This window comes from Neodiprion lecontei, chromosome 1, assembly GCF_021901455.1.
Source record: "Neodiprion lecontei isolate iyNeoLeco1 chromosome 1, iyNeoLeco1.1, whole genome shotgun sequence".
Classification (NCBI taxonomy): domain Eukaryota; kingdom Metazoa; phylum Arthropoda; class Insecta; order Hymenoptera; family Diprionidae; genus Neodiprion; species Neodiprion lecontei.
In genome coordinates, this window is record NC_060260.1 from 32003764 (window position 1) to 32027446 (window position 23683).

The 23683-nt window shown below is 36.8% G+C and overlaps 2 protein-coding genes across 6 annotated transcripts; one reads left to right on the forward strand and one right to left on the reverse strand.

Annotated features, from left to right (window-relative positions):
- Window positions 1-673: 673 nt before the first annotated feature.
- LOC107219392 (A disintegrin and metalloproteinase with thrombospondin motifs adt-1-like) lies at window positions 674-14946 on the forward strand. 4 transcript variants are annotated; one of them, XM_046735996.1, is made up of 15 exons: window positions 674-1043; window positions 5415-5484; window positions 6609-6865; window positions 7061-7573; window positions 7657-7918; window positions 8030-8135; window positions 8220-8354; window positions 8439-8688; window positions 8795-8988; window positions 9108-9289; window positions 9433-9575; window positions 9656-9919; window positions 10009-10120; window positions 10260-10340; window positions 13499-14946. In XM_046735996.1, exons 1-15 carry the CDS (start codon window positions 975-977, stop codon window positions 13552-13554), a joined length of 2694 nt encoding a protein of 897 aa, XP_046591952.1. In that variant the 5' UTR covers window positions 674-974; the 3' UTR covers window positions 13555-14946. The 4 variants fall into 4 exon arrangements, with proteins under 4 accessions (XP_046591952.1, XP_046591948.1, XP_046591938.1 ...); XM_046735992.1 differs by lacking the exon at window positions 13499-14946 and having other exon boundaries at window positions 676-1043; window positions 7061-7273; window positions 7352-7573; window positions 10260-12031; XM_046735982.1 differs by lacking the exon at window positions 13499-14946 and having other exon boundaries at window positions 676-1043; window positions 10260-12031.
- On the reverse strand, window positions 14646-22540 carry LOC107219429 (trafficking protein particle complex subunit 8). 2 transcript variants are annotated; one of them, XM_015657651.2, is made up of 10 exons: window positions 22202-22540; window positions 21266-21707; window positions 20915-21160; window positions 19939-20445; window positions 19303-19822; window positions 19005-19190; window positions 18122-18901; window positions 17818-17980; window positions 16619-17678; window positions 14646-16498 (listed from the first exon to the last, which is right to left on the reverse strand). In XM_015657651.2, the coding sequence occupies exons 1-10, from the start codon at window positions 22356-22358 to the stop codon at window positions 16231-16233; spliced, it is 4329 nt and encodes a 1442-aa protein (XP_015513137.1). In that variant the 5' UTR covers window positions 22359-22540; the 3' UTR covers window positions 14646-16230. The 2 variants fall into 2 exon arrangements, with proteins under 2 accessions (XP_015513137.1, XP_046591907.1); XM_046735951.1 differs by lacking the exon at window positions 22202-22540 and having other exon boundaries at window positions 21637-21707.
- Window positions 22541-23683: the final 1143 nt, after the last annotated feature.

Genomic DNA, 23683 nt, shown 5'->3' on the forward strand with positions numbered 1-23683 from the left:
TTTCAATTTTGGGAATGATTAATGGTTACTCTTAAATGTTTTTTTTTCATTGCGATATATTTGTTGTTGCATGCACGGTAATGTGGTCTCGTTGTCGTAATATGTTCGTAAGTAAATTCCGCGTTCCATCCTTATCAACAAAATACGTGTACACTAGGTTGCCTTCAGCAAGGCGCATGGCAGCAATGAAGATTTTTGTTTCCACATCCACGTCAGCAATTCATGAATCTCATGGAGTGGCTAGTAATATAATCCAATAGATCACTTAGGACAATTAGACACATTTACATAGGCTAATTGGTGAATGCAGAAGGACTATAACGCTCTATCTACCGCTGCTTAGAATGAGAATATTGGCGTTTGCCTTAACGTCGATAAAGTATATTTCTGAGCTTATTAATATCTCCGAATTACTTGAAAAAGCTCTGCATGTATTCTGCAAACATCAAGTTTTGCAACGTTTTTTCCAAGTAGTCTGCAAATGTGATCCTCCAGTTTTTTCAAACACGTGTTCCAAAAAATGCACAAGCGCCAAATACATTTCAGAGTTTGTTAAGAAAAATTGCACTGGTATTGAGTTTACGCGATGTAAACGCAGCAAGTACCCTGTACAAAGACCATATAGTAAACTCTAAAGTCAAGTACCAAAACAAATTACAAGTAGGGAGCATCACTCGGGTGCTCTTGGTAAGTGGGAGGAGGTAACATCATCTGAGGTGCTACATATTCAGCAGTCAGTTCGCTAACCGCAGGTTTCCGAGCAACGTAAATTTCGGAAGTAGCTGAAGCATTAGAAAAGCACTTCCGAAGAATACTGAAAAATTCTATTTCCATTTGTTGTTGTTTAATGCGAGAAAATTGTATTGAACAAGAGGTCCAGATGCAAATATTGCGTTACATCGACTAAATAATATACGGAATATTTGTGAGGTATAAAGTAAATATTGTAATCAAAAAGACATATCAGTGATGACATGAAGTGGACATTACATATCGAAATACTTTTCCTGTACGTTGTAACTTGCCAAGAGTATGGAATTCAGGTATGTATACAATTTCATAGAGTGTATCACGATATAAATAAGCTTAGGTACGTATATATCAGATCCGATGTACACTTTCCGAACGATATCGATTCAACGGCATAATCACTGCATAATGAACCGAGCATCTAATATTCGTAAGTTCTTTGAACTTTCGTAGTCATGCCGCAAGAAGTGTCAAAATTCTTCACCGGTTTCGGTTTTTTCGGTCTCGGGTGCATTTCAATGACTTGTAAAGAATTAGATAACTCAAAAGAGGTCATTGATCATCATCTAACGTAATGACGCAAATGTGGTCTACTATACAGAACTTTAAGTATGTAAATATGAGACATCTCTTGCGCGAGTGAAATCAAGTGGTTTCGCTTACGCGGGTGATTTCGGCGAATAAAGCGCGTTGGTTCATACGTAGATCTGAACTACGGTATATATTAGGCATCAGCAAAAGCATCATAAAATTTTCCTACCCTTCGAATTGTACCAGAATCATCGTTTTCAATGACAAAAATGACTTATATGCAATGGCGGCAAAGCACGGAGAGGGGCGAGGATTGGGTCAAGTTAAGCAACAAGGAGGCTTCGGTCCGATACAGGTATAATTTACGAATCAGATATAATCTTGCGAACATTATTTCCAATTATGACGATAGATATATAGGTATATAATATAAGTAGAGGAAGTTTGGCAATAGGTGTCGATAACATCGCGTAACAATAAATATCCGGAGCGTATGTATGCTTTATGCATACGTATAGCTGCAACTGTCCGGAAACGAAGAATCGGTTCTTTTTTTTTTAAAAGGAATCGGTGTAACATGTACTGCGTAGAAAATATTATATTTACAGATTGATGCAATTTTGTGAGCACATAGGATATGGGTTGCATAAAACTGACTGGCCAAGTTACGCGATAGATATTCACTGTCAATGGCGTGCTCCGGTGTGTGACACAGTTTCATTGCACATAACTAAAGCCGAAACACGTGCTTATAGCCTTGAGGTTTCACACGAATGGTGTGAAGAAAGTATCGACTAAAGCCAACGCTACGAATAAGCTTAATAGTACAAATGATAGTGCTTACAGTCAACTGCACAATAATAAATAAAATATATTGTATGGCTCAATTACCCTGTGTATTTAATTCGAGTGTTTACTGTGTGTGTAGCCTTTACACGGCGGATGTTATACACAAGTAAAATTCATTGCCCGGATTTCGCTTTCAGGTGTAATAGCTGCGTTCCGAAAGATAGGTGATATTGTTATTCAGGACTCTCCACTAAAAATGGATTGAAGCAGGGTAAACGAGTTTCTTGCATCTTGTCGTCTACGTTTATCAAAGCCAAGACATCCTGGTCGTTGGCATTTCTTTTTGCATTTTTATTTGACACGTGGCATCGGGAAAAGAAAAGGTCGAACAACGAATAAGAGAAAATGAAGGAACGTCGGACCATTTCTTGCGACCCGTGTCACTCCACGTTCTAGTAAGCACGTCTGAAGCAGAAGCTAGGCAAAATGTAGCCACGTATCATCTCGGTATAACACAATGTATCCACCGTCTCGCACATCATCTGCGCTAAAAAATTGGACTCGAAGCGAAGGTCACAGAGTTCGTCGGCTCTACTTCTATTATTTTCCTCTAATATGTATGCTGGTGACAAAAAGCAAAAGTTACTCGCGTAGCGAACTCGACACAGAAGTTGTTAAAAATAGTGGAAATGGTTCGTTGAATAGGCGAACGAGCGGGCGAGCAAACCTGTCTCTCTGTCCTCTCGAAATCATTAAATCGTATCTCCTATCACAACTTCTATTGTACGGCTTGATGTTTTCATTGTTAAAATGACCTTTGCACAAAAGTGTGTTTGGGTAGAAGACCGATTTACATATTCGACAATTTCAACAAGGGTTTAATCTGTGTGGACGGGCACAGGTACGTGTGTATGTAACGATTGATGTCATAGAATCACTATTCGTTTTGTACTGCGTCGACTATAATCTTACTTTCATTCGCAAGACAATCGCAAAGCCCGTCAACCCTTTTTTCGCGTTTAGGCAATTCAAATTGGTTTTCAGATTCATTACAAATCCAAAAATTATCCACTTCCGGCACGATGCTAATAGTCACGGTTGAGTTCTCACCGGCCGCACCTCGATTAAACGTAAACAGATACTTTCCCTTGTTCGAAAAATTTCATTCTCTCTCTTCGTGCACGAGATAAAGACTAGAGAACTACAATGCATTACCTGGGTGATAGTGTAATAGACAACAAATAATAATAATAATAATAATAACAACAATAATAACATTCCCAAGGTATATGCTCTGTACGTATTTGTCAGAAAATTTTACCGACGCGAAAGACTCGCAGATTGCCGGAAGTGGATTGACGATCACTGTCGTGTATTCACTACGTCTTGCTAGACTCCTTCCGGTTGTTTTCAACGCCACGGATTTCTGCAGGTAATCAACGAAATCAATGGCCGCGGTTCGCAAAGTCTCGAGGCCGAGGACGTCTATCTTCTGCCCGTAACGAAACGATTTTATCACAACACCTTGACACTCCAACTCTTGTCGAAGCATCCGTCTGTGATTGTTGAAACAGAGTATAATATCCCAAGAAATGGGTTTTCCTTACTTGCTACCAATACAATGTTGTCAATTTAATTCTAGATTGTGAACGTGTTGCAGCGAAGAAATTCAGTGATTTTTCTATTGGATGGGACATGATGTGAATTGATAACGTAGAGAGGATAGATATTTCGTTAACACATATATAATGTTCTCATACGCATGTTCTCCTGGCAATTTCGATAAGTTTTATCCTACCAATGCGTGAAGAGTTGAGTCAGAGTGCAATTGAATAACATAATTCTGGCATCAAGTCATAGAATCATACCTTGAACCTCCTATAGACTAATTGTGAAAGTTATGAACACAGACAATACGGTATGTTCATTACGAAGATTCGTTTGCATAATATAGTAAATTCATCGAGCATCATCATGCAGAAGTTAATTAACTTGAAGCAGTAATTAGAGGAGAAACAAAAAAAGAAATTGAATAAAATCGAAACTGTACTGAAATACCCACGTAACACTGGAATTTAAATAAGAATTTGAAAGCAGCTTTGTATAACAACGGGAAGATGCGGAGAGGTGTATTATAGTTTGTAATATATTCGCTTTTGCGTATTGTTGGACCTTCCGACAACCAGACCAGATGATTAACAGATTGAAGAAAGATTGCCTGCTCCGATTACCAGCTATCTTACATCTGCAGATTCACTGGAACCTACCAGAAGCCTGCACGTCCCAACGCCATCCGGATGCAAAACAGTGTTCATCCACCGTGTCGAGATTACGATGTCTTCTGCCGGCCTGTCAAGAATGGAAGATTCATGTTTTTACGTTTCGAATACCCGTTGCCTCAGTTTTTTCACGATGAAATGCCCAAACCAAGTTATACTGCTCGCGTGAACCGTTTGTAGATACGTTTTTCCTAGACAAAATGCGGTCATTTCTTGTCGCCTTCATTTTAAATTTTGGTTGTTCATCGGTTCCAAGCCGTGGCAAGTCAACAATCCGAGACTGACAAAATAAGTTGTCAATAATTATATGTATTCTGGCTGAAACAATGCGCTCGGGAATCGTACACAAGTCTGTTGAATTCGGTGCTGAAACGAAAACAAAGTCGTCCTACTTTTTTTGAGAAGTAATACATGCTACTTTGGCCGATAAGTAGAGCGATAAAACGAGACGTCGGCATAACCCTGAGGTGTTATTTTTCCATTTTCCTTTTGCACCACATGTCATTTTCCGTTGTTCTTTCGGCTCCATGAATGCACCTAAGCGCATAGACCGTGAAATGGTGTTTTAATCGAGGTGCAATGCCCCTTCGAATACCGTAAAATGCCGTTACGCTATAAGAATGCACCTTATACTTTGCGGAACCAAACGGAGCGTCGCGTGTCGCCGTGGCACTGCAACAGACACATAGGTATAACTAATTCTGAGTATATTGTATAAATATTATGCTCTTCTTCACATAAGACCTGTCCCTGCAGGCTTACACTCTCACAAAACTTAAACTTTACGGAGAACATGAAAGACAGATTTCATTCAAAACTGCAGGAAAAGAGGGACGCGTTACATTGGCAGAAAAAAATATAGTTAATATGGGTATTTTTTACCAAAAACTTCGACGTATCCCTCTTTTCCTGCATTTTGAGTACAATCTGCTCTTTTTCTTCTCTCCGTGAATTCCAGAACGAGCGACATGTTGATGTCTATGTAGGCATCTGCATTTGGCAATAAATCGGTGTTTTTTACCGTCAGGACTAAATTTTCGTTAATGATTATTTTGATTCTTACAGGTGACGAATAATAATATCAAGCAATTTCTATCTCGCACGGAATGGGAGTTACTCGTTGGACCTGGCTCAGGTAAATAGTAAAGATATAATATTATATGAGCGATATTATGCTGCAGTCGATCATTATGGTTCAATTGATTGTTGCAGGTCAATCGATAAATATTTACCTGGTATGCTTATTTCATCTACAGTAGCACATGACTTAATTTTTTTTTTTTAAATCTATTTGCAGACGCAGTTTGTTCAGTTAGAACAATTCATTCAATTCAAAAAAATCATTTACCAATATTTACAAAACGATTTCACTGTGTAGATCTGATTTCGGAACCGCAATAGAATCTATGGCATTGCAGTGTCAAACCTTTTCTTATAGACATTACTAAAATATTTTGTTTTCTGAGCACTATAGAATCAACTAAACTTTTCTGTTGTCCGAAAGTAACGTTTGATCGGATGTATAATAACCATAAAACTTCGTTGCCAGGACCAAATTTTTGTTATTTACAACAAAAAATTGTTCTCGGTGATAAAGGACAGTGAGTTTTGCTACGTAATTCTGGTCTCTCAAAGTTACGTGCGAATCTCATTATAATTATGTGTAGTTTTGGTTAGAAATAAAGCATTGTCACATGTTATTTGTCAAGATAAAGCATCTCTTGCCAAAGATGCAACACGTTGATTGTGATATCGTTATAACACGAACAAAGATGCATTCTTTTCTCAGGCATCGTTAACGAGTAAAATCCATCATACGTGTACGGATAAACATCGCGGCAACAATTGTTGCGAATTACCATATCCCATTTCATATTTTCATGCGGTGTAGCAGAAATAATGAAACATCGTACACGCAGCACACGTGTACATAGAAGTATGTAGTATAAAAATATGCGTCTCGTAATAACGAACTTTCGTTATGCGCTAGATTAAGATCTCTTTCGTGTACTCCACGCTGTTTTCTCTGGATGCAATTTCTATGCACATTATACTTATTATCGTCATAATGTTATGCACTTTGCACTCAGTCGTCTCCGAATCGCCTGTTGATGTTTCACACGGATTAAGCAATTTCTGATTGCCTAGGTGTGGAATGATGAAACTGATTTATACATAATCTCTTCCAAGTTTCTGCTCAGTTCAAATTATGCCTGAACATACATGGATGAGTGTAATATCTTGCCACATGTTTTTCAGAAGCTGGCTTCGAGATAATTCATCCTGTTCTGTATAAACCAGCATCGTCATCTAAATATGAACAAACCATATCGATTAATGCTCTTGGACAAAGCTGGCTTTCTGAACTAATTCCCAGCAATTCCATCATTGCGACGGAGTTCGCGTTGCTGAGGAGAAGCGAAAACGGAACGGAAGATGTCACCGACGAGCACAGAGACGAATTTGACTGCCTTTATTACGGAAATGAGATCGCCGTATCAACTTGTGACGGCATTGTACGTTAAAATAATTACCCATACTTACGAATTCAGTATTATTTATACGGTTTGTGAGATATCCATAAGTGAAAGTATTGCAGATTGTGATTCTATTTGTCAGAGACTAATACCTCTACTTGAATGACTTGCAATGATGATGACTCCCTTTCATTGGTTAGAACGAATGACGTAATAATAATTACTTATTTTCAGAGGGGTGTCATATCAGGAAACGGGTCGGAGTATTTCACAATACATCCATTACCGAAGAGATTGCAAAATCACAGTTCAGACACCCAAGCGCATATGATATCAAGACGAGTACTTATGAATTACGACAGATTAGGCACTGGATGGGATGAAATGAAAACGGAAATGATTTCTGATCTAGCGCCGAATAGAAACAGCGTTGAGACTTCAGCGGAAGTTGGTACAAAATATCGAGAGGAATATTTAATCAATGACGATTCGAACGACGGTATCGAAGCATCGGGTAAATTCCAGGAGATAACGGTCCAGCGGGATCCCTGGAATGAAAAATCTGTTCTACGCTCCAAGAGGGGCATTTCCGAACTTCGGCGAACGGACAGAGGAACCGGAAGCAGTCCGGTATTTGTTGAAACTGCTGTATTTGTCGACAGAGATTTATATCACCACATGGCTAGGAATTACCCTCAAAACACGGAGCGGGAGCTCGTCAGATTTGTACTGGCAATGATAAATGCTGTGAGTAAAAGCATTGGACTTGGACTCACTCCATTCATCGAGCTATGTCGGCATGCTTAAAACACTTTTCTTTGCAATTTCAGGTGCAGCTTCTATATCACGATCCATCCTTGGGACAAATTGTGAATTTTGTTTTGAAGCGATTAGAAATATTACATGTTGAGCCGGCAGGACTCAACAGGCCTCACGATATCGATAAGTACTTGAGTAGCTTTTGCCAGTGGCAAGGACGAGAGAATCCCGGGACTGATCAGGATACCAGGCATTGGGACCACGCTTTGATGTTGACTGGCCTTGATTTGTACGTCGTTAATAAACGTGGGAAAGTTAGTTCTCAAGTCGTTGGTAAGTGACTGTACCTCGCGAAAAATGATTAAACCCGTGATTTCATAACAAACGGTTAAAGTTATATGCATTAAATGCAAATTATGTTTGCCTTACTGTACATTTTACCAGGTTTAGCCCCAGTTGCTGGAATGTGCACAAAGACTAGTAGCTGCACTGTAAACGAAGGAAGACATTTCGAAAGCGTGTACGTGGTCGCTCATGAAATAGGGCACAAGTAAGATAAGACACATTGGAAATACGCAAACAATCTTAGTTACACAGAAATGTATAAAATAAGTCTCGAGTGAAAATTTTATAGCCTGGGAATGAGACACGACGGTTCCACGTCCGACAATCAATGTGATCCGACTAGCTATATAATGAGCCCCACGCTAGGCTCTGGTAAAATTACTTGGTCTCCTTGTAGCCGAAGTTATCTCCAGCGGTTTCTACAGTAAGCTTTTTCAAACTCACCGGTGTAACATACGTGCAGAACTGATCACATTTTAGAGCAATATTACGATTTAATTTCATCCAGGACGAGCCAATCCAGATGTCTATTAGACCATGGTAGTAGTGGAGGTCAATTGGATCATAGCGCTGAGGGTGCTTTGCCTGGAGAAAGGTTTGATTCGAATCAACAATGTATTCTGAAATATGGATTTGGCAGTAGACATTCGACTCAGCAGTCCCTCGACGATATATGCAGGGATATGCATTGCGAACGTGATCGATACACCTGGACATCGCATCCTGCTTTGGAAGGAACCTTCTGTGGTAACAACAAGGTATAATCGTATAGGCTGCAACACTCGCATAACAACATGCTTTTCCCAGTATCCATGCAAGACATTCGATGAATAATTCAGAAGCAATGATAACATATTGTTTTAGTGGTGCCGCGGTGGTCGGTGCATTGATAAGAACGGACTGTCTACGTATGGAAGTAGTACCGAAAAAATATCTGACCTCTGGAGTGCATGGCACGTATCGGAATGTGCTTCAGGATGTCTTTATGATGAACACGGTAACTTAGACGGTGGAAGTACTGGCATCAGAGTGATAACGCGTAGTTGTAACACTCTAAGGTATTCCGCGAAGTGTATATACAGTAGTTATAGAGAGACGTTATTTTATAGTTATCATAAAATTTTTTGCTTATTTTTAAAAACAGCTACTCTACTTTACGGTGGTTGATATCTTACAGTTCGCTTGGTGAAGAAAACAAATGTGTTGGTCCTCGGAAACGTTACGTGGCTTGTAGAGCTGGTCAATGCTTGAAAGTTCCATCTACAACCATTAACGAATTTGCGGATCAAATTTGCACGCGAGCCAGAGAAGTGGATATGGATTTGTTGGGTACTGGGCTCCAAAGGATATCGTCAAATGGCAAGTTTTATGTTCATTTCCACGAATTGTACGAAGCGATTATTGACTATTCCAAGAATTATTTGAGCACACGATTAACGCATTGAAAATAATCATACTCTTCATAATAGCAGGATATAAATAGTGTTCGTTCCCTTTTACAGTCGAAGAAGCTTGCACTGTGTGGTGTCCGACAAATAAAGGGGGATTTAAAACACGGGGATGGACGTTTCCCGACGGGACGACATGTCAAACGAGGAAGTACCAATTCCATAAAACGTCCTATTGCATTACTGGCCGGTGCGAGGTACTTGATAATAATTAATCAAGTATTGCAAAACTTTATGCGGATCAATTTTTTTAAACACCTATATTGCTGCGTTTCAGGAATTTCTGTGCTCTGGTTCTGAAAATTATCAATTTTTGGATTTACCAGAAAGATGCCACTCCTTGAATACGAACCACATTGACAGAAACGACGACGTAGATCTACTATCTAAAAACTTGAATATTGATAGATCCGATAATTGGATGAGCGCAAGTGGATGTCACTTCAATTGTGTCGCACCAGGAATTGGTATAAGATTGGTGAATAGGTTGAGAAGGAAAACCAATGAAACAAGTATTCAGCTATGTGACCCTGACTCGAATGTAAGTTAGTCCTTCTAGCTGTACTTGTTCTAACGTACATGTTTTTAATTTTACTTCTGTGCTAATTAACACGAACATTTACCGTTTAGAGCTGTGGGCGCCTTAGAAGTCCTTATCAGTTCGCAACGTCGATATGTAGCAAGTACAAGGAAAGAGTCAGACGATTGTCTGGATTAGGGATGCAGATTTCACCGTCGATTGGTAAATTTTCAATTAAATCCAAATCGCATATAGCGCATGCTGTAAAGACCACATGGATAATTAAATTTCACGAAGATCTCTGAAATATAACATTATGGAACTAACGATAGGACTCATCGAAGGAAATATTGATTTACAGAAGATCCGGATCGGCCGTGCCGCGTCGCTTGTCAAGATGATACCGTTTCGCACAGATTTTACTTAGTCAATGGAGAAAATGGTTGGTTCCCGTTCGGTACCGCTTGTAGTAAAGGAAATGGAAAATCGTTTTGTGTAACAGGAAAGTGCTTAGAATTTGGTAAAGACGATACTCCACTGTATGAAAGTATACTTTCGTTACCTTTATTGTCACGCTACAAACGTATGACTAATCGAAGATTGAGTTTAGGACCGGGTCAAAACGATCACACACTTAGCTGGAATAAATCCGTGAAAGGAGCCTCGAGAGGCAGATACCGGCGGAACTTAAAGTACGATAAAACCGTGATAATATCGAAATTGAAACAAAAAGATATAGACAGTATTGTTTTGCAATTAAATTTCTCAGGTCAATTCGACTATCAACAATATCGTCCGCCGTTTCAAATAGACCTCAACAATCCTATACACATTCCGATGGATCAATTTGATTACAGGATGCATAACTCAGCCTGATTGCGAAAAGTTGTGCAAAAATATTGTATTATTTATTTGAATAAACTAACTTAAAGTTTCACGTAAATTCCTTGACCCTTATTTTATTAAAGTATCGAATCACGCGTATTAGTCGATTTGTTACGGGCAGTTTAAGTTAATGGAGTTTTATTGACGATAGATTGCTTAGACCAGGGGTAAAATTGTTAATAATATGGTAGTGATTTCTAGCTTATCTATTTATTATTATATTGAACTCTGTTATATTTGAATCATGTCTATAATCCTGATTGCGAAATACGTTTAGATGTTATGTGGTTGCATAAATGTCACACACCTAAGATACATAATTTGGTAGTTAACCTTCGTATCTTACTCAATAATGGATAATAATTGCGCTTATATACATGTCGATTTCGTCAATGCGGCCATGACCGGTTTTGGTTCCTGAAAAATACAAAATCTGTTTTTTGCCAGGTGACATTACATGACATCAGATTTGCACTGGACTCAATTTAATTAATTCATTCATTACCATTCGGCGCCAATCGAGTAACTAAATTGATTCGCAATATGACGAGTTAATTGACCCGTTCAAACACCGCTATACTAATACCATCGAGTAAAGTTACTTAATCCGAATACTTAGAACATCGGTATTGCAGCATTCAGAACTATTTGGAATCACCGGATTTATGGAGATCTTACAAGAATTAACTGTCTTTTCAATATTCAATATTCAGTACACACACTGAAAAATTTGAAACGTGTCAATGATACCAGTGCAATGAAAGTGCCCATATATCGTTTAATTATCGTTTAATACATCATCCGAGAATCAAAAACAGAGGTAATTGAAACCTTGTGTTTAGAAGGCCGCACACCCGTCTTCGTGACGTGAAAGTTCCCAAAGTACCTTATCAGAAGCTATGCAACTAATTAATGGCCACTTCAATACGCAAATGCATTCCGTTGGGAGGGTTTGTTTTCTTTCCAGGCGAGATGCACTTTTCAAATTTCCATTTTTACAGTTTGATTAATCTTGTTGGAGTCTTTCACTACAGCTCCATTTGGGAGAGTATAAAATTTTTCGCAATTCATATTGAAATCGTTATTGTATATCAATTATTATGAATCTCTTTGTTTAATCTACATCGATTTTTAGTCAGCTACTTAACCAAATATTATTAAAAATACCTACACTGAGAGAAATTTTTAGTTCCAGTTACCGCTCAGTCGTTAACTATTTTCATCTTTTACCAAAGTCGAAAAATATAGTTCTAGGCACAAAGTGAAAATTAGATTTATAGCTGTTACCGGAAAGTCTGGTATCCGTTACTATTCTTTCTCATTACGATCACTGTTACTATACTTTCCTGTAACTGTCGCGAAAATTTAATGCTTGTGCAATAATAAATTGACGTTAAAGCCTTATTTAACTAAAAAAGTAGAGTAAACCGAACAAACTGATTTTGCGTTGCAATAACCAAAAAAGGATCGACAGTAGCGCAAAATGGTTACGTGTACCTAGTTTTTCGTAATTCCAACAATATTCAAACAGTTTTTTTAACAATGCCTGTTTTACTGAATTTTTCTAGTTACTATAACAAACGAGATTTTTCTCAGTGTAATACCTGCACTGACAATAACAAAATATAAAGACAAGATTTCCCCTGCCAATGGACCTTTGTATTTATATCAGCTTGCGTGAATTAGCCACAGTCTCCCTTCCACATGTAAAATCAAGACATACAATTTGTTTTAATAAAAAAGATCAATTCACATATTGCATACTCAATTGTATAATTTACAATGGATTCACCTAGAAATAGTAAATAAGGAATACGATTGATTCGGGATTGCAGAAATGGTTCTTATTGCTGGTTTCAGTGTCATAGAGTAGAATCTTTTTTCACACAGGCTTTCGTTACTTCTCACCATTCACTGATAATAAATTTAGTTAGTTAATATTGTTCGGAATGTAATTAATTTCAAGCGAGAGAAAATAATTTCGTCGATTTGACTGCAACTGTATAAAATATGCGTAAAAATTGTAAATTAGTATAGTATCTATTGGTAATATGTTTACGCGATGGCCGAAAAACGGAATGAAATGAACTCGCAAGGTCACAACGTTTCGAGATTTCTATTCGGTACTGCGGATTTTTGACTAGATCCGCAATCTTTGCCAAGCGTAGGTTTTATGGTGAAAGAAGACTATAGTTTGTCCGTAGTCACACGGACGATTTCAAAATTTTGTAGAGTGGGGGCCCAAGTTTCGGACTATAAATTTTACAACTCCACGACACCATCTTAGCAGTGAATGATATAAAAGCATACACGCTTCTTTGACTTAGAACAGTCACCACTGTGACAGTCCAAGATTCAGTTATCAGCTAACTGTTACTAAAACAACATTGCCATGGAAGGTTTTATGGTAAGCGTGTTAACAATACTTACTATTCAGTGTTTGAATTCGTGACGTGCGGATTATTCGGAAAAATTACAATTTATTTCAATTTCACTGTTAAATAATCAAATCTACTATAATTGTGTGCTTCTTCAATTAAATTTGGAAACTCGGGATTTACTTTCGATCGTATGCAATAAGTTATCCGCTAATTACATCAATGAACTACGTTAGAGTCGCGAATGAAATAAAAAAAAAAAAAATAGTAATTTTTTAAGTTGAGGACAAATTTTAACACCGTATTAATTATTTTCATTATTTATTTACATTTTCAGCGTACCTTGTTCATGCTGATATTGGTTGCGGTAGCAATCGCAACTCCAATCGATGACACGGACGTTTCAAACCCAGGATACCTCGATGATAGTCCAGCGCAGAATAAGCAAGCGCTCCTGAAACTGCTTTTGCTGAAAAAACTGCTGCTGGGTTGATTAAGTGAAACATTATATCCTGATATTGTAAATAATATGTATAATATTAAGTTAAATTATCATTACAGCCAAAGTATCATCTCATATAGGACGTATATATATATTTACATAAAAAAAATTCGAGTATGAAATAACAAATTCAAAATCTTAAAAACCGACTGGATTTAAAATGGATTGACACGCGGTGAAATAGGCTTGAGGACAATTAATTATGCAGAAATATGCGTGTCTTTTAATCCAGAATTTACCAATAATGAATTTGATCAATTCATATTTCTTTAATGGTAAACTAATTGAGAGGAATAATACTGAGAATAAATATTCCGCCTAGCCATATCTACCGCCATAACAGAAAGGTAGATAATTTTGCAATAAAAGATTTATAGCTGTCAAAAATCAAAAAAAATCACATGCTACACAATTATTTGTAATATTATTACTACTTCGGAAAATGATGAAATAAATAAAGATCATAGCAATTAATTCTGCTTTGTTACAAAACTCTGTCCACGAATACTGCGAATATTGGTTTCGTCATTCTGATTTTTTGACAAAAGAAAAAACGACGGTGTCAGTCTTGCTTTCTTTTTTAGGTGTTTTAGACCTTGAATACATCCAGGTCAATGTCCTGAATAACATGGAATCAAATAGCGAAGACATAGTTAATATTACGCAACAAGCAAATGGGCAGGGTTCAGCACGAAATTTGATGAAATTGGAATTTATTCCTATCGATATTTAGGACAGCGCGGAGTTTAGCATTGTACACACTTGTTCGTAACGGAACAACCAGACAGTGAGTCAGAAAATGAATTTGATCGGTAAAAATACGATTGGGATAAGCGTGCTCGGGTAATATATACGCATGATGTGAATAAAGTTTTCCTGTTTATTTTCCCCGAGTATAAAATGGAATAGTAAATTTTAAGAATCCTATATATAGGTTGTATAACTTAGCTATTATTCGAAATAAGTTGAAGGCATTTCGAGCAACTGTATAATAGGTATTTTTATTACATTATTTATAGTTATAAATTTGTGTAATCGGAATACACATATAAATCCAACATAAGGATATTGGGGACCTTTTACAATTTTCACTTACGAGATTAGCTACTTTAATTAACAAAAGGTGTTACATTCTTAGATTTCGATCATCTATATCTATGGTTTTTTGAGACTTTTTTCAAAACCGCGATACATCGCATCAGAAAAACAGATGTATACTATTTAAGTGGAATTCCTTTTTAATCTAAAAGTAAATTAAATCTACAAAATACTTAGTTGAATTCTGTGTTATTCAAAAATAGACACACTCTATCGGTTCTAAAGTGTATAAAAAAAATTATTGTGTGTAACAGAGTAATTTTTTCTTCAAAAAAGATCGACCAATAAAAAAAAATGTAATACGTATCTATCGATCAAACATAAAGACTGTTAGATTGAAATTAAAAATGTAACATCCAATAAATATTTTTATTCGCGTTAATCAATTACTTATATGCAATAATATTTACAGTGGTAATATATTATTTTTTCGTAGCTTTAGTTGCATCTATAGAATGTACATCCTGTTACAGTATAACATAAGCACCTTAAATGAAATAGAATAATTAAAATTTGTTAAAATATCATCTGATTTTATGATGATATGACGTATTCATGTATAATGAATAAAAAACTTTTTTTTTGTCATATATTCTATAAATCAGATACTTGAGCTTTCTCGATTAATTAATAATCCTGGAGAACAGCTTACCTACTTATTGTTAACTCTGTAGTCTACAATATGTTTGTATGCTATAGTATAATACCATAAAGTTGTATCATGTTTCATCAATGCTTCTTAAAAAAAAACAATTACACGATGAAATCAGATACAAAATCTCAACAATGGTGAATGAATAGTTTTAATTCTTTCATTGTCCAACTCTATAATAAGATGCATCTGGTCTAATAGAGCGTATATTGACAATTTATTTACCCTTAACCCTCAACACAGAATGGTGCGCACAATGTGCAAATATGAAAAATTTCTGATCAATTGTGAAATTAATCAATCAACTTCACTGGGTTATCAATCGCGGGTAATAGTATTTCCATATTAATAGAGCGGGTCAATTGTACATGCTATTCCGTTATGCAAAACATTTTTTAACCAGGTATTATGACGAAATTAACAACGAATTTCATGTATGAACAGCAGCATATCTAATGACCCTGCCAGGACGCACAAAGAAGTTCTAGGAGAAGTAGTCACCATTACGCGCGGGTGCGAATAGGAAATAACAATTTATAGTTTTGTTTTTAAGCAGGCAAATTTTCGTATATTATCAGAATTTCATGGATTTCAATAATATTCTAATTACGGTTACAATTTCATATCTGGTGGATACCTGTACTCAATTGGTTGACAGTTGAGTGTTAGAGGGGATGGAATGGCTAAGCTAGTAAATCAAAACTAGGCCTGAAGCGTCTGGTTTAATTCTAGGTTTGTTTGATTACAAATAAATATTGCTAAGTTTGAACTGATTATTATTAAATGGAAACAATTTTTGAATTTGATGACATTTGTTTTACAAACTATCGTCACTGACAATACATACACTTTCTAGTCTCCATTTCTGTGGAATAAATTCACTACTACTTACAACTTTTACAGATACCTCGATTCTCGATGCCAAATCATAGGTCCCAGGGGATGTTATTAATGCCTGAAGCGTAACTGAGTGACAGCCATGTGGTTCTAACTGACAATTGACAGCTGTATGAGATATATATCTAAAAGAAGTCGACCCCTGCGGCGAGTACAGTTGGGACTTTATACTAGGTAATTGAGATTGGCTGTAAATATAAGTATAAAATTAGTATGCATTGGTCAAGCTATTATTGCCACTAACATTTGGCTACAACAAGTGAGGGAGTAATTTCAAATGGTTAATTACTGTGATGTGAAAACTTTACCTGCTTGTTCCAACTGTCGTGATTTTAACGTCAACTGCAGTTCCCGAATTGTTTTGCAAACGGAGCTGTACTGGTACAACACATAATCTACTTAGTTTGAAGTTATGTGCAGCTTGCCGAACGTGATGCAGTGCGAAAATTACTAAGCTTTGTTGTAACTCCAGCTCAGTGAAATCATCTTTCCTTGTAACAGTCGTCGAATCAGGCACATTTCTGTCTGGTCCAAAAATTCTGAGGTGACCACCATACTCGTCTTGTGCTGCTTTCGGTTCATCCGGATGCTTATAGGTTTTATTTAAAACATCTAGGTCCATATGATGCTGACCAATTACATGTCTAGTTAAAGCTCCTCTTTCCGTTATACTTGCACTCCATCGTAAGATAATTGTCGAATCCACCATCATACAATCAGAAAAAGGGGATTTTTCAGGTATCTGAACTTGTTGCTGGTGCTGTGTTTCATTTTGTGTTTCACTCCAATTCAATGGTCTAATATTTCTTCGTTGAATAAAATCTATGTATGGCGAATCCGTAATTGACTCAGAGGATTTTTCAGTTATTAATGAGACGTCAGAGAATTCAGACGTGTCTTCTTTTCTTTTACATAATTTCAAGAAAAAATGTGACATTTCTTGAGGCTGTATTTTCATGTTCATTGGTAAGACTGTTGACTCTGCTAGCGTCCATAAATTACTTTTGAAAGATACTTTACTAAGGGTTATCTCATTCATAAACGGATCATGAACTTGATTTGTATTTTTGACTTGTACAATTAAATTCAACGTAGGAAGTGTTTCTTTGCTAACTACTGCACTTCGACGAACAGTTGCAGATATTTGGAGTGAATTTAAAACTGTTAGATGCCATGTATGACGAGTTAGTCTATACTTTGGAGTGGTTTTAGGCATTGAATTCTCATAATAGAATAACAAATCCAGCCGGTGACTTCCCTTCTCGTGTGGAGCTCGTACCCATAACGGCATCGTGTACGTTTCGCCGACATTCAAAACTCCATTTGTTGATGGTGGCAGATGTATTTTTGTTATAAGACTCGCTTTCACTGTAGGATTTTAAAAATTGCTGTCAGCTAATTACTTAACTAAAGTATGATTATACATCTTGATAATAATTTGACTTTAGTACTGAAGGTATTAAAAATAAGAACATACAAAAATGAATCAAATGTGCACAATTATTACCATTATTAGAGGCGGTTGGATGGTTCTCCAAAGAAAATAGTTTGGGGTTTGTAGAACCGATATGAATGTTCGTCAGAGGTGAATTGCCAATATTTTTTAAAGTAACTTCAACCCTTTGCATTTCACCACATAACATCTCAGGTGATAACTTACTGAATGATAACTGAAAAAGGTAATGAATACATTATAGACTGCATAATGTGATGATATCTAAAGTTTCAACAAATCTCTACAGCAATTAAACAATCAATAAAAATGACTACATGTATACAGATATATTGGACTAGTGAAAAAAACTTCTTACTTGTGCAAATGGAGCGCTGTGAACAACATTCATTGCCAATCTGTAGTCTTCTCCGTACAATTTTGCTCCTGTTTTTTCCTTAACATTTTTTAACTTTGGCCCTTGTAGTTCGAACAGCCTTTTACCAGCTATACTAATACATGGGTTGACGATGGGTTGATCAGCGACGGCTTGATTAGGATTAGATAAATTGTAGCTCACTCCCAATACTTTGATTTCTCCAATTTTTCTCGGAGTTACAGACAGGACGATCCTTTGTTTACAATTTGGCTGCAACGTAATTGCTTCGATAGTCTGACTTTCTACCGGAGCTGATTGTGTTTCAAATTCTTTATTACTATATTGTAGATCTGAATTTGATTTAGCACTTGCTTCATCAAAGTCTTGTTCACATTTATTAAAAGACCACAGTAACTTTACGTTAGATAATGGTAGTGGTATATGTAATGGATTATGTAGCTCTATGGAGTAGTGTACAGGTTCGTTCAGAACCGCATTTGGCTTTGTAGAATTGTTGCTTTTGTCGGAATACAAAACAACAGTTGGTTTGAATATCATTGGCACAGACCCTAGAACTTCTGTTATCAACATTTCTTCCAGTTTCGACCATCGAACGTCCTCTACATCTTGACTATCGAAGGAAACATGGCTTGCCGGAATGTTGTCTTTCTCACATTTTGACAATGGGCCAAATAATACCTTAATTTCATTTGAATTAATCAGTGGTAAGGGTAGAATCGGTAAAACCATCGATTCCCCGATTTCTTCCTTGAATAGTAGCTAGAAACAAAATATTGTTCAAGCTATGCCTTTTGTTATAATTATAAAAACTAATTCCGAAACAATTTTATTGTGTACAAAAGGAAGTTTTATTGGGACATACGTTGTGAATATGAAGAAATTCTCTGAGAAAAGCTGCCTGTTGAGGAGCTGGCTGTTTGCTAGAAGCATTAAGTAACTTTTCAAAAGCTTTGGCAGCATCTTTGACTAGCTTCAATGATGCAGCTTGCCTACCAATTGTAAAATGTATATGATCCTCTGCCAATGACCAGCCCCGGTTATTGTACACCTGGAACAGAAAGCAGATAATACTACTTGAATAAGCTGTTGAGATATTAAAGCAGCTACTGTTTTCGCTGTCAGCATTTTATTCCAAACACAACTAATATATCTACATCTACCTGGTAGGCCTGCTGATAACATCTTAAAGAATGTTTCCTTTGTCCAGCTTTAGAATACCGGTGTCCAGCCAATACAATATGGAATGCATATTTGCGCATCATTTTTGACCCAATAAAACAGTACGCAGCCTGTTCTAAAAGAACAGCTGATCTCAAGTCTGAGTCTTCACTAGTCATTCGGATCAATTGTTTCGCAGCTTCACCATACAAGCCACGACCTTTAAGGCATTCAGCACTCAACAAAGTAGCTCTAGTCGCAAATTGTGGCACTTTACAACTGTTCAAGTATGTTGAAATTGCATCATCCATATACTCAATTGATTTCCTAGTCATTTCACCTTGCATAAAAGCGCTTAATGCAGCCATTTCTAAAGCACCTGCATAATACAGCCATGCTTGGTCAGCTGCAAAGTCGCGTTTTGCACTGTGATAAGCTTGGTAGGCAAGAGAGTAGTGGCCAAACATGAAGCAAAGGTCTCCTAATCTCCGAAGTTGAAGCTCAGGGGACTCAGCAGTGTAGCTAAAAATATATAACAATATTAAACAGTAAATACAATTGAACTACATCGTTAGAAATAGTAAGACCATAAGTCATAGGGTTGACATTGAATATGTCTTCACATCGTACGTACTTACATCACTGCATTTGCTGGGGCAGATCCAGGTGCTCCAGGCTTGTTAGTAACAAACCAACGTTTTGTAGCACTAAATAAGGATCTACTAACACCTTTCTTATTGGAAATAACATCATTGAGCAGTCCAATTTGTTTTTCAACATATGGTAGTAAACTTTTCAAACAAAATTCTGTAATCAATGTTCGTAACCTCTCCAAATCCTGAGAGGACAATCTTATACCATGTTGAATGGTTGGCTGACTAGGTGAATCTGCCCAAACGTTATCGTTAATTGGAGTATTATTTTCCATTTGATTTTTCAGGGTTACTGACGGTATAAAATTGCATGAGGATTTCTCATTCTCTGGACTCAATGGATGAGTTGTAACGGGAACTGCTTCCTGTCCAACTTCAAGTGAACCAATTGATGATTCCGCTGCATCCGATGAAAGGCTTATTGTATCACATACATCTGGAGAACCCAACATTGGATTACGTGGCGCTATTGGGGTACCAGCCAGACTTGTTCTAAAAATCAATAGCAATTGTAAACAATAATAAAATAGCTATTGAACTTAGTCAATGAGAAAAATTATAAAATACAGTAGGCGCAAAAAAGAAAGACAATCTGTTCAGGGAAAGGAGAAGCTGTTGCAGATTTTATCCCGCTACTGGCATCAGTAAAATTTCGGATACATAGTTGTTATAATAGTACTGAAAAAGGACACAGTTGGGTTTATACATAAATTTAACAGTACTGATAAGGTATGTGACATTAAACTTTTGAAGATATTATTTTCTTGGAATGTTTATAGTGAGGGATAAGTTGATAGTCGATACTAAGCAAGAAAAAATGGTTTCATCTTGCTGTTGAGTGATTTGTTTACAGCAGAGCATGAAGCACCAGTCTTTGCAGTGACTAAAACCATAGTAACGCTACAATTTGTTTTTGTTGGATTTGTGGTAATGAAACCAGTAAAATAGCCAAGATATTCACCTGTCTGGTTCAGTCGTAACCTGACTAGGCATTGCAGATACTCCACTAGTATCTGCTGGTGTTCTGGGAGAGCTACTTTGTTCACTGCTTTCTGTTAAGTCTGAATGTTTACTTAAAAATTGACACCAAGGATCTGGTAAATGTGTAGTGTCGTCCAATGGACCTGGTGGTCTCGAGTTCATTTGTAATAAGAAACAATTGTTGGATCCATAAATATTCTTCATATCTGTGTACACTGTTTCTGCCCTAAAAGAAAGATTATTTCAAAGGTGAGGTTTTTTGGTTCCATGCAAATATTACATAGGAATGAAGTGATTTTTAAACAAAAGTGTATCCAATGACGCTGCTCACTTATTTTTATCATCTTGAAAAGTATCATGAATCAATATATAATATCTCAAGGCATTATTGTTGAACCATTTTGGCAGTTTTCCAGGTATACTTTGATTCAGCTGGGCACCCATATGCTGAATCTTTTCTAATGGATTATCATCCCCGGTTGAAACAATGATCATGCATGCCAGAAAATGTTTAGTAAATTCATGATCGGATGGAAACTGTACAGCCAAAAGCATCTCTCTCCATGACTCAAACCATGGGACGGACATGGGAATCTCTAAGTTCGTTGTCCCAATTTGCACAATAGTTGTTCGTTCACATGGTGAAGAGCTAACGGACTCATTAAGCATTTTTCGAGCTAAAGTAGGCTGTGGTGGACGTACGTTTACATCTTGGACTGATAAACGAAGGTTGCGAACTGTGACAGCCGCCCCTTGTGGATCTTTGATGTGCCCTATAAATTGTTAATATTGACAATAATGAATGAACAATGTAGTTGAAAATTTTATAAAGATAATGCTGCTGTAATGTGAGATATCAATTTCCATAGAATATGAAAATAACAATCTGGAATTAAGCTAATTTGCAAAAAATAATACTAATACAGTGTAGGCAAAAAAACATGAAACTTATTTGGAATCCTGTTCACACAAAATTAGGGGCAAAAAGAAACATGGTATGAGAAACATACATGATACAGATGATTATGTGAATTTAAACAAACATGTAGATCACTCGATTTTGCGAACTATTTTGTTTATTTGACATAACATCTGAGTTACCTAAATAATCTCTCAGTTGCATTCATTGAACAAGTACAGGATTCTGTGCTCAGTGGAAAGCTGTGTGAACCGCCTAGGGTTCAAGTTACACGAGAACTGATAAGGTAGTGAAATACGTTGAACTCTTAAAACTACAGTTAATATGAAATGCAAATGAAAATTTTACCTTCAGCATTGAGTTTACAAAACGGTTGTAGCAGTTCTATAAATGTCAAATTATTTTTTTGACAAGTATTTTCTGCAGCAGTTGAGCAAACGGCAGCAATCTGAGGTGAAAAACAGTTACTGATAAACTCTTGTGGGGTTAACTTGCACTGGGCCATGATTATTCCTTTTATAAATATGAAATTATTCCAATTTATGAATTCACATAGAGGTTTGGAATTCTATTTTTGCATTTTGGATGTGCAATCACTCATCTTCTCTAATTAATTGACTTAATTCTAGGTAAATTACAACTTTTGACAGTATGTAGCCATCGTCATATCTGTAGGGGCGACCATGATGAACATGTCCACGGACAGCTGTTTATTCTTGGTTTATTCCCTAAAAATTCGTTATCCAATGTTGGCATCTGCGACGCATATTTCATGCTGATGCGTATTCAAATGGTGGCGTTCGAAACGCCGCCGAGTTCAGACCGTCGGCCATCTTGCATGCTGTTAGCAGTTCGCAGTAGTTTCTGGAACGCCGACGAATCTGGACATGTTCGTTCGGGATACGCGCTCGTTGATTTTCTAATTGCTAATATACTTTATTATTTCCGAACCTCACTTTGTTCACGCTGGTACAGTGAAGCAAACTTTCAAGAACGTGATAACCGATTGTCTTGTGATAATAAATCGAAAGTTGCTTTTCACTTAGTAATTGTAACTCGCGAACGGATAGAATTAATGTCAGAAAGTATAACTATCGATGAGGTTTTTTAAAAATTCGTGATATTACAAATCGTGCAAATAATAATATTGAAAACTTGACAACAGGTCTCCTACAGTGAGTGTAAACTAACCTACTATGTGACAATTATAATATAAAAGTTCTCTCGAATTCAGAGTTTTGTATACTTATGTTACTGACGTGTTTCTTTGTTCCTCGCCAGAAATTTAATTTTAACGTATCTCTTCAATGATGCAGAATTTTTTACGCATTGCATTGCGGCTTGGTGAATTTTCTGCGTGATTCTGTGGTGCCTAAAATAGTTTTGTGGTGCATTCATGATCAGTGATACAGTGTACACGGTGCATAGGTAGTGAAGTGAAGATCGAAAATTAGCTGTGAAGATCAGCTTTGAATCTTCAGAAACAACCTAAAGTACAACGGGACAACCTGTAGCCTGCAGACGTTACGTGTTTGGTAAGCTTTGCATCTTTTGTTCCGATGTTTTGCTATCTAGTATCTGGTTAGAAACATGCGTTGACAAAATTCTTAAATCTCCGTTGAAATGCAATACTCGCAATTGAAATACAATTTCTACCAGGGTTCTTCTGTGTCAATCTTCTATAAGATTTTTACGAATTCATATATTTTGTTCACATATTCATAATTTAAATTTGTGATATTCGTCTTCGAAGATTCACTGCGTCCTTGGCGCTGCCAAAAAGACGGTCGCGCTTTTATCCACAGTTGCGCATTTCGCAAACAGCTGCAC

What these genes read in the sequence shown, in the direction of transcription:
- LOC107219429 (XM_015657651.2), bottom strand. Translation starts at nt 22,358, where the DNA reads ATGGCCCAGTGCAAGTTAACCCCACAAGAGTTTATCAGTAACTGTTTT. An exon ending in GTTATCAGCAGGCCTACCAG is followed by an intron (nt 19,191 to 19,302) that starts GTAGATGTAGAT and finishes TTTCTGTTCCAG; the next exon opens with GTGTACAATAACCGGGGCTG. An exon ending in TCCAACCGCCTCTAATAATG is followed by an intron (nt 17,679 to 17,817) that starts GTAATAATTGTG and finishes AAAATCCTACAG; the next exon opens with TGAAAGCGAGTCTTATAACA.
- LOC107219392 (XM_046735982.1), top strand. Translation starts at nt 975, where the DNA reads ATGAAGTGGACATTACATATCGAAATACTTTTCCTGTACGTTGTAACT. An exon ending in ACTCGTTGGACCTGGCTCAG is followed by an intron (nt 5,485 to 6,608) that starts GTAAATAGTAAA and finishes CATGTTTTTCAG; the next exon opens with AAGCTGGCTTCGAGATAATT. An exon ending in GCATTACTGGCCGGTGCGAG is followed by an intron (nt 9,576 to 9,655) that starts GTACTTGATAAT and finishes GCTGCGTTTCAG; the next exon opens with GAATTTCTGTGCTCTGGTTC.